We start from the raw sequence: 9,875 nt of genomic DNA, 5'->3' as shown, positions 1-9,875 counted from the left end.
ATGGAGTAATTTAAGTCTAACTTGCTTTTTCCTGTTCTCTGTATCTTTTATTTTGTAAGTACATATACAAAAGTTAAAAATCCACGTAAACATCAAGTTGTTGTCTAGGGTTATATGGAAAAAAGAAGTATTCCCTCAATCTCTATTTATCATGTGACTTATTTTTTTTTTTATTTCGTTTAATTCTATTTTCTTTCTAAATTTAAAAATAATTTAGTTTAATCTCATATTGCTCTTGATAAATTTATAAACATGTAAAATGTTACTCACTCCGTCCAATTTATGTAATATAGTTTGAGAAAGTCCGAAGTTTCAGAAATAAAGGAAGACTTTTGAAACTTATGGTCTAAAATAAGTCATAATTATTTATGTGACAGTAAATCATTTCATTAGGGGTAAAAAGAGAAGTTTTGAGTTAAATTACATTCTTTTTGAAACAGAGGGAGTAAGACATATTTAAGATCACACATTTTAAATTTTTTATACGTGTATAAAAATGTTATAATATGTATTTAAGGTCATAAATTTTAAAATAAATTCGCATAAATTGAAATTGAGGAGTAAAAGAGAATTGAAAATTATTGAAATAGGACAAATGAAATTTGTCATGTAGCTGTTGTCTGCCGCATCCTATTTTGAAATCTCTGCCTCCCTCCCATTGTATCACCCTAACCTCCCGGCATTCACTCTATATTTTCAACTCTCCCACACATTCACATAATTCCAAACCTTTCAGCCTCGTAAAAAACATTCCATTCACAACTTCTCTATATAGGGATACACTCCAAACTTCCATTATTTCTTCTCCTCTTCTTCTTCTTCTTAAACTTTGGTATTTGTAGCAAAAATAACAAGAAAAATTATTTAATGGCGGGTTCGTCGAGATCCGTTAGAGCTGCAACTGAGCTTCAAATGCACAAAAAATGGAAAGATAGAGAAACAAGTCCTGAACGTACTAAAGTTTGGACTGAATCTTCCAACTCGAAGCTCAAACACGAACGCAAAGTGCCTGTTGTTTATTATCTTACTAGAAATGGCCAACTTGAACACCCCCATTTTATGGAAGTCCCTCTTTCTTCATCTGATGGTCTTTATCTTAGAGGTACGCATAATTTTTCACTCGCAGAGTTGTTTTTTTATTGGGCGTGAAGACCAAGGCACATTCTATTAACAGAGTATTTACAAATATACAAAATGAACAGAACTTAATTCATTTCTAAGATCTCCAGGCTTTCTAGATGGAAAAGATTGAGGACTTCGAGTTCGGGCTTGAGTTTTGATGATTATGTTTGTTAATCTGCTATTAGCAATTGGTTTTTGAATGTCTTTTCTTTTTTTCCAGATGTGATCAACCGCTTGAATTTTCTCCGAGGAAAAGGCATGGCTTCTCTGTATTCCTGGTCTGCCAAAAGGTAAACTATTTGAGTTCTTTAAATCAATTTTAAATATGTATTTTATGTACACGAGTTGATTTTTTCTCTTTTTTATTTTTTGCAATTTTTTGAATAATCCAGGAGTTACAGGAACGGATTTGTGTGGCACGATTTGGCTGAGCACGATTTTATATATCCAGCACACGGCCAAGAATACGTTCTCAAAGGATCAGAATTAGTTGACGGTGCAATGACGGTAATATCTCAATCACAAGACGAAGTAGAATTTTCTTCTAGTTCGAAAAATCAGGCGCCGGAAGTTCACGATTTTCCGGCAGTCTCACGGCGGCGCAATCAGTCGTGGTGTTCGGCTGACTTCCACGAATACAGAGTCTACAAAGCCGAGTCTAGCAATGAATCCGCCGGAAAAGCCGCCGCCGATGCAGCAACTCAGACCGATGACCCCCGCCGCCGACGGAGAGAAATCGGAATTGCTGAAGAGGAGGAGGAGGAAGAAAACTATACGAGTATTCAACAAATTCAAAGTCATTCAACGGAGTTGAGCAGAGGCGAAATCTCAGGCTGTATGAGTATTCAGCAAACTCAAAATCATTCAACGGAATTGAGCAGAGGCGAAATTTCGCCTCCGCCGTCCGATTCAAGTCCCGAGACACTCGAGACGTTGATGAAGGCTGAAGGTAGGGTGATCGTACGGCCAGAAACAGTCAATGAAGATCAAACGGCTGATAACAATAGCAATCAATCAAGTGTAAAAAGCAAAGGATCTTCTGTTTTCATGCAATTATTATCATGTGGTTCTATTTCCTTCAAGGATTGTGGGCCTGGTGGTTATGTTAAAGATCATGGTCTTAACTTGATTTCACATTACAAGTCAAGGGTGCCACGTGGGACAGGGTTAAATAATCAGGTGGAGAAGGATGTAGAGAATACTAAGGTGGAGTATCATAATAATGGGATTATTACAAAGCTAGTAGAAGATAAAGAGTACTTTAGTGGAAGCTTAATAGAGACAAACAAGGACGAATATCCAGCACTGATGAGATCATCTTCATTTAATGCAGATCGGTGAGTTTTATCCCTGTTATTAATTTGTTTTGTTTTGTTTTGAGTATATGATATAGTATTATGATGTTACGTGTCAAAAATCATGACAACATAACTATAACACTTTAGCTTAGTTCCAAAAGAATACCTGACTTTGCTTGGACTGATTCAATCAATAATGTTTGTTTTATTCAAAACAAAGAAATTCTCGTCTTGCCTAAAATCAAGTTATTAATGTTGGAATAAAAAAAAGGGCATCAATTGTCCTTGACTTAAATTACATACATAATTAGAATTTACTAACATGTAGGAGTATACTCTAACGTTGTAAATAGTATTATACTATCAGTATAATTTGATCAATTATAATAGGTTATATGTTTAATTTTTAACGTACTAGATCTACTTATAATAGACAGTGATTTTCTAAATGTCTTGATAGTGTAAGGATTTTAACATATGTACATAGGAAGTGTAAAGAATTTTATATTATCAGAGTGATTTAGTATGTTAAAACAGATTTTGTGCTTTATTTACCAACTAATTAGTTCTATTTACCCTTAATATTTATTTATAAGTATCCTTTAGCAATTTGATTGTGTAAAATTATTCTATTCTAATGGCGTATAAAAGTTAAACTCAATCAGCATGAAACGTTAAGAAATGTGAAAATCTATTCAAAGTTTAACCCATATTCACAAAGAAACAGTAGTTTTTGTTACTCTGACACTAGAGTTGTTTTTTTTTTTTTCTTTCTATAACCGTAGTAACTGATCTAATCTACGTGCATCTCAATTAATTCACGGTGCATTTGCTATCTTTATTTTTTTTTTTTTTGGTTAAACACTTGAAATTTTTTACTAGCATTGATATTGAATAACTCTGTCTACCAATACTTTTAGGGGTCGTTTGGTAGATAGTCGAAATTATCCCGAGATTATAATTCCGGGACTAATTTATCCCATCTATTGGGATTATTTTATTCTATCGTATAAAATAACTGGAGTTATGGGGGGGATAAGAATATATATGTGGTCAATATCTGAAATTTGAAATGTTTGACATAGGTATAAATTTATCAAGAGATAAATTTATTCATTAGGAATAACTCATTTAAAGAGGATATCTGTGCAGTTTCTACCTTCTGGATGATCGACCATTTATTGTTGGACAGATAATAAGAAATCACAATTTGTAACGCTAGTGTCTCAAGACATGTCAGTTGGTCTATTATTGATTTATCGTATTAACTAGAGTTATGGGGGGTGTATGAAAGGCTTTTTCATGTGGTCAATCAGTCTGAAATCTGAAATTCTGACATAGGAATACAACTTTTCAAGAGATACTTATTCATTAGGAATATACTCATTTAAAGAGGTTCTGTGCAGTTTCTAGTTTTGGATGATCGAGCACTTATTATCTACAGAAACAAAAAAATAACTTGAAATCAACTTTATACACCATTACACGTCTGTTACATAAAGGGCAAATTCATGAGTGACTGGTCGAAGTGACAATTGACATTTTGCTTAAATTGATTTCAACTTTTTTCAAGATTCGAGTCGGGGTAAACTTCAAACCTGTGAATTTTGTCCTGTTTTCATAATTGAAAAGTACAATTTCCTTATTGTAACTTAGTATAGGCCATAGGGTTATTGGTACAATGTCATAGTCACATTGCCATACGTACGATACAAGTAGCTAATTAATTTCTCACCATCATCCCAAATGGTACAGATCAATATTAATAACTTCTGTAATCTTTCAGAATATCCATATTCTGATTTTACACAGAACAACAGTTTGCAGAAAGAAGAAACAAAGTTACAGTATTAACTTTGTAACATTATTGCTGCCTGCTATTCTAGTCATGTGGGGGTTGCTTATCCTCTTAAACCTTTTCTGTTCCCTGCAAATTGAAATGAAAAAATGTACTTTTTGGCCCTATACCCTACAAAATTAATCGTGCATATCCTCGGTTAATAGTTTGCTTCAGTGACTACCTTATTGTTATCTACATTGCTTGAACTCTACAAAATGTTGACGCTCGCGTGTCGGAATTCGGATCCTCCAAAAAATAGTGCATTTTTTAAGGATGTAATACGAATGTGGCAACATTGTTGAAGAGTTCGAACAATATAGACTGTTATTGAATTTCACCATACATGGCCTTAGGTGGTACCGGCCCTATGTAGCTCAAACTCTACAAAAATGTCGATGAGTACATCTTGGATCCTCCAAATTGTGTTTTTCTGAAAGATCGAACGCGGAGGACACCATTTTGAAGAGTCTGAGCAACATAGACTATTATTGGATCCTTAGTTGGTACCGGCCCTCCAACTGCTTGTAATTAGAGGCTAATTAGCTATTTTAACAGCCTGAATTAAATTAACCATAGTCAGTTTTTTTTTTTTTTTTTTTTGGGTTTGCAGGAACGCGAAATTGGAAATAAGGGAGAAAGAGATAGAAGGGGTGAGAACAACATGCATTCCAAGAAGGCCAAAGAATCAATCCACTACCAGAAATGAATTAGCAAGCAATGATTTGTCTTGCAGTTGGAAATAAGGGAGAAAGAGATAGAAGGGGTGAGAACAACATGCATTCCAAGAAGGCCAAAGAATCAATCCACTACCAGAAATGAATTAGCAAGCAATGATTTGTCTTGCAGTAGCAGTGCCAGTATTTCTAGTAGTAGCAGTAGCCAACATGGTAGCAAAAGGGTGGTGGTTCAACCCCAACTCTAGAGCTAAAGCAATAGTTTAGATAGGGTCAGAATCTCCATAGTAGGTTGTAAATACACTACTAAGAAAAACTGGAATTTATCTATAAATTTTGTCGTCAATCTATTGCTTAATCGTTCGTAGCTAACAGAATTATTTGATAAAATGTCATTAATCCATCGTTAAATAGAATTAGCATCGAATTATGTTATTTAGTTATAAAATTTGTCCGTCACTAATTTTTATTTTTTATTTTTAGTGGTGATGTAAATCTCTGTGGGCTCAAAGAAAAGACAAGAAAAAAGTGTTGTTATTCTCGGAGAAAACATGAGGATGTGATATGGAGAAACATAGGACAAGATGCACTCTAATAGTTGACTTGCAAATCCCAGCACGGCACGGCTTGTGACAGTAGGTTCCAAGATTATATTGAGAAAAGAAAGTGATAGGATTGTTGTTTGCTAATTCTTACTTCCTTTGTTCTAATTTATGTGATAGACTTTAGTCTGTCAAAAAAAAAAAAAAGATACATTTTTATTTAAAAATAATTGAATTTTAAAATTTCTCTTTTACCTTTAATGAAATGATTTTCAGCCACACAAAATATCTATAACTTGTTTTAGATCACAAGTTTTAAAAGTCTTTTTTTTTTTTTAAATTTCGTGCATAGTCAAACTATATCATATAAATTGGGACGGAGGGAGTATTAAAAATTTCAATACAACTTCTTTTGGTTGAAACTTGTGGATGGAATTTTTCGCTTGTCGCTTTGCACATTGTCTTTCCATGTGGACTTTTTCTATCATGTAGCTCAAGATTGTGAGAGTTGAAAGCAATTCTAATTTGCTTTAAACATTGGGAAAATACATATTTTGTCCTATAAACTTGTTAAAAAAATATCATATAAATTGGGACGGAGGGAGTATTAAAAATTTCAATACAACTTCTTTTGGTTGAAACTTGTGGATGGAATTTTTCGCTTGTCGCTTTGCACATTGTCTTTCCATGTGGACTTTTTCTATCATGTAGCTCAAGATTGTGAGAGTTGAAAGCAATTCTAATTTGCTTTAAACATTGGGAAAATACATATTTTGTCCTATAAACTTGTTAAAAAAATTCTCCACACTGCAATTTTGCAAGTGTCCTGTTACTTCCCTATCTTGTCCAAAGTAAATCAGTTGCCACCTTAAAAGTTGACGTGACAATAAAAAATGAATGTAGGCTTGAAAAGGAAAATAATATAGAAAGATTTGGCAAAAGACGGATTAAGAATTTTGAGTTTATGAATTTTAGAAAATACAATTTACATGTTCTGAATTTTAGAAAAGACAGCTTAGTACAAATACAAAATATTTTAATCAAGGCTAATGAATTCTGCTGAATCGGTAGCTAGATTTCTCCTTCTTGTGTGCAACCCCTATCTCTATCTTCTTTATTCAAGTTAAGAGGCAAAATATCATGAACTGATATTTTGAAAAACTTGTGGATGGATTATTTGATTGTCACTTTGCAAGTTGGATCATTGTGTTTAATTGTTTCCTATAAGAATTTTATGTCATTTTGATTGAGGCATTTGACTTCAGAGCTCTGACTTGCGTTAAACATTATATGAATTGGTCAAATTCCTTGGTACTATGTTGACCTTTTCTACCCTTGATTCTAGTTGCCTAAACATCGATTAGAAGACCTATATATGAATTGTTTAATCACGTTGTTTTGACCATTAAAAACAGAGACAAATTTGACTTTAAATAACTGGAAATTCAGGTGTGAAACAACTGTGAAGTTGAGAAATTAACCATTATAAAATGTTAAAAGCCATAGCTCAACCTTTCAGACCTTTGAATAATTGTCAACCTTGTCTTATATCGAAACAATTAGATTCTCCCGAGTCCCCACCTTCTGACTCCACAATAAAAAAAGTTAAAATAGGTAAATTTTTTACTCTCCCAAAAGTGGCAGGCTAAATAAAAACTATCCTAAACATTTATGCCTATTCATGTGTGGATTTTTAAAAAGAATAAACTGAAATTAAAGGGCTACAAATTACATAGAACTTATCATAAATCACATTTTCTTATGATTATACATATTTTAAAATAATTGTTAGGCTAAAATTATTGAATAAATTAATGAGAATTTTACCTAGAGATGCAAGTTCGGAGGACAAGCTCAAAATATAGCAATTGATTCTTACTAGATGAAGTATAAAAAACGCTCAACAATAGAAGCAAATGACCAAGGCATAGATCCATAGGACGTACGCCCTAGAATTTGGGGCGTAAGTCCCGGGAAGTGTAAGCCTCGGGGGTAAAAGCGTAAGCTTCGGGCGTTAAATTTGATTGTTTTTTTTTATATTTTAAAAATATTTTTGGTAAAGATAATGATTTTTATTATTGGTGTAATGATATTTATACTTCATGTTATCATGCTTCCATGTTGTGGTGATTTTTCTATAGAAAATAACACTGTCATAAACAGTTTTTTTAGATGATTTCATAGCACTATGTTCCTGAAGCAACTTTATTCATTTTTGTCATTGCTCTTACACTTTTTGCCTTTCTCCTTCTTTGAAATATATAAACAAAAATCAGTGCAAATAGTAGTTGAGGGTGGGAAAGACTAAAAGATGTGGTGATTGATGATGAACTGCATTTAAAAAGAAAAAAGAAAAAAAAAAAAGATGGTGAACTGGATGAAGATTTCATTTTAAAGATTATTTAGGCTATTATCATTTTTTGTGTTGTGACCTTTCTCAAGTAATAACTGTAATAATATATTTATATCATTGGTGATGTACTTGAATTTATTTATAGAATTTTAATGAAAATTATATCTCGGGACTTACGCCTCATCTCATGCGGCATACAACGCCTCGTCTCGCACCCCACCTCTTAAAACACTAGACCGTTTAGACATCTGATTTATATTACTTTACTATATGAATAAAAAGGATAAGTCAGATCCCTGGAAGATTTTGGAGAACATACCAATGACACAATTAGTTAGATCCATCGAGTTCCCATGTCGTATTCGTCTTCTTCTTCTTTCTTTTTTTTTCTTTTGGTAGGAAACTGATTTTTGCATTGTTATGGTTGAAGAAATGATAGTTATAATGATTTTTGGTGAAAGGTATGGTCGGTGGTGGAATAATTGTATGTCGGATATATGTTATTTGTATGTCCAATGTATCAATGGATATAGTGATATACACGCGGCATGCAAAATACATACAACAAAATAATTAGTATATGTTTTGTTAAGTCATATTGTTGTTTTTGCCAGATATACAAAAAAATATGATTGTATGTTTTGTATATTTTATTAAAAACCTCTAACTACTTTCTGAGAAACAGGTTCTTCCCCTTATTCTAAAGATGGTCTTAGAGACCTGGGCTTATTTAGTTGTAAGAAGGAATTGGCTAATCCTGGGCCCAAAAGTGTGACATCCAATAGTTACCTTAGTAGCAAATAGCAATTGCAGATTATCTTGATTACATTTTCAGATCTTCAATGGAACACATTGGCATTTAATTGGTAGCTCTTTATATAGCTTATAAAAAATTAAAGTTGTTTGATCAAGGAAGCACGACAATCGATTTTAAGTTTTATGCAACGATGGAGCAATATATATTTTTTTTTTGGACAATTTCATATCTAATTTGAGCAGCTCTAATAGGTTCCCCACCTTTTCAGGTACATTATCAATATGAACATAGATATTTACATGTAATTAGTTTTTAATATATAATTCACATAAAACATACAATGAAGAAAAGGTTTGAAAAGTAAAATAAGATGGATTCTTATACTGTAGTGCTTCCATAGAATAATAGCTGGAAAATGTATATGTTTTGTATATTGATGTATATGCATATAATATATACATTTTATATATAACTAGTGTATATTTTTTTGTATATATGGCAATGGTTGTAATTATTTTAGGGAGCTGCCAAATACGTAACCTTCCCAAAATAAAATCCAACAAACGAGCTTCAGCCCAGGTCACTGAGATGGTCCAGCTGAGCAATTATAGTTTATCTCGAGTTTTCATTTGCGCTTTTGTCCCTATTTTGTGGTGGTGTTTAATTTTTGGCCTTCAAATGGGCTAGTCTTTAACTTTTGCCCTTCAAATCCGAACTTATGCCTATAGGAGTATAAGTTTTTTAAGAAAGTTGGTATAACTTGTGGATATTATGATACGTAATTTATGACGCCAGAGGCGTAAGTTCAATTTTGAAAGGCAAAAATTAAAGACCAGTCCATTTAAGGGATAAACCGTGCAATTAATTGCCCATAAACATCACTTTATGGGCCTCACTTAAGGCCCAATAAAAATACCATTTTCGTGAAGGGAGAATGACATACATATACATAAGAATAGAGTATATTTACAAAATATGACGATACTTTTCAGTTTACAAAACATAACAATACATTCGTTTTAAAGTTGTTGTCAGGCCTGTTTTACGCCCACATAAGGCCCATTTTAAGGTTCATAAATCAGATTTACAGCCCATAAATCAATCGTAAGTCGTTAACAGTGAGCTTTGATTTTTGGGCTGTTTTACGGCCCAAAGTCTGGCCCGTAAATTATTTTACGGCCTGAAGTACGTCCGGAAAACCTGCCGAAAGTCGGCAAAATACTGTTTAATAAAACGTACATAACTTTTAGTACATATTCCGTTTGAACTAATGATGAAACCCCTGGATT

At 33.0% G+C, this 9,875-nt stretch overlaps 1 protein-coding gene across 2 annotated transcripts; it reads left to right on the top strand.

Annotated features, from left to right (window-relative positions):
• The first annotated feature begins 666 nt into the window (after positions 1-666).
• Positions 667-5,282, top strand: LOC132065702 (protein SOSEKI 5). Of its 2 annotated transcripts, XM_059459213.1 has the most exons (4): positions 669-1,102; positions 1,343-1,412; positions 1,515-2,459; positions 4,871-5,282. In XM_059459213.1, the coding sequence occupies exons 1-4, from the start codon at positions 868-870 to the stop codon at positions 5,001-5,003; spliced, it is 1,383 nt and encodes a 460-aa protein (XP_059315196.1). In that variant the 5' UTR covers positions 669-867; the 3' UTR covers positions 5,004-5,282. The 2 variants fall into 2 exon arrangements, with proteins under 2 accessions (XP_059315197.1, XP_059315196.1); XM_059459214.1 differs by lacking the exon at positions 4,871-5,282 and having other exon boundaries at positions 667-1,102; positions 1,515-2,463.
• Positions 5,283-9,875: the final 4,593 nt, after the last annotated feature.

This window comes from Lycium ferocissimum, chromosome 7 (assembly GCF_029784015.1).
Source record: "Lycium ferocissimum isolate CSIRO_LF1 chromosome 7, AGI_CSIRO_Lferr_CH_V1, whole genome shotgun sequence".
NCBI classification, from domain to species: domain Eukaryota; kingdom Viridiplantae; phylum Streptophyta; class Magnoliopsida; order Solanales; family Solanaceae; genus Lycium; species Lycium ferocissimum.
Note: the sequence above shows the minus strand (reverse complement) of the source record. Positions and strands in the feature narration are given on the sequence as shown.

Coding starts and splice junctions, on each gene's coding strand:
- LOC132065702 (XM_059459213.1), top strand. CDS start 868: ATGGCGGGTTCGTCGAGATCCGTTAGAGCTGCAACTGAGCTTCAAATG. Junction 1,103..1,342: donor TGATGGTCTTTATCTTAGAG/GTACGCATAATT, acceptor CTTTTTTTCCAG/ATGTGATCAACCGCTTGAAT. Junction 1,413..1,514: donor TATTCCTGGTCTGCCAAAAG/GTAAACTATTTG, acceptor TGAATAATCCAG/GAGTTACAGGAACGGATTTG.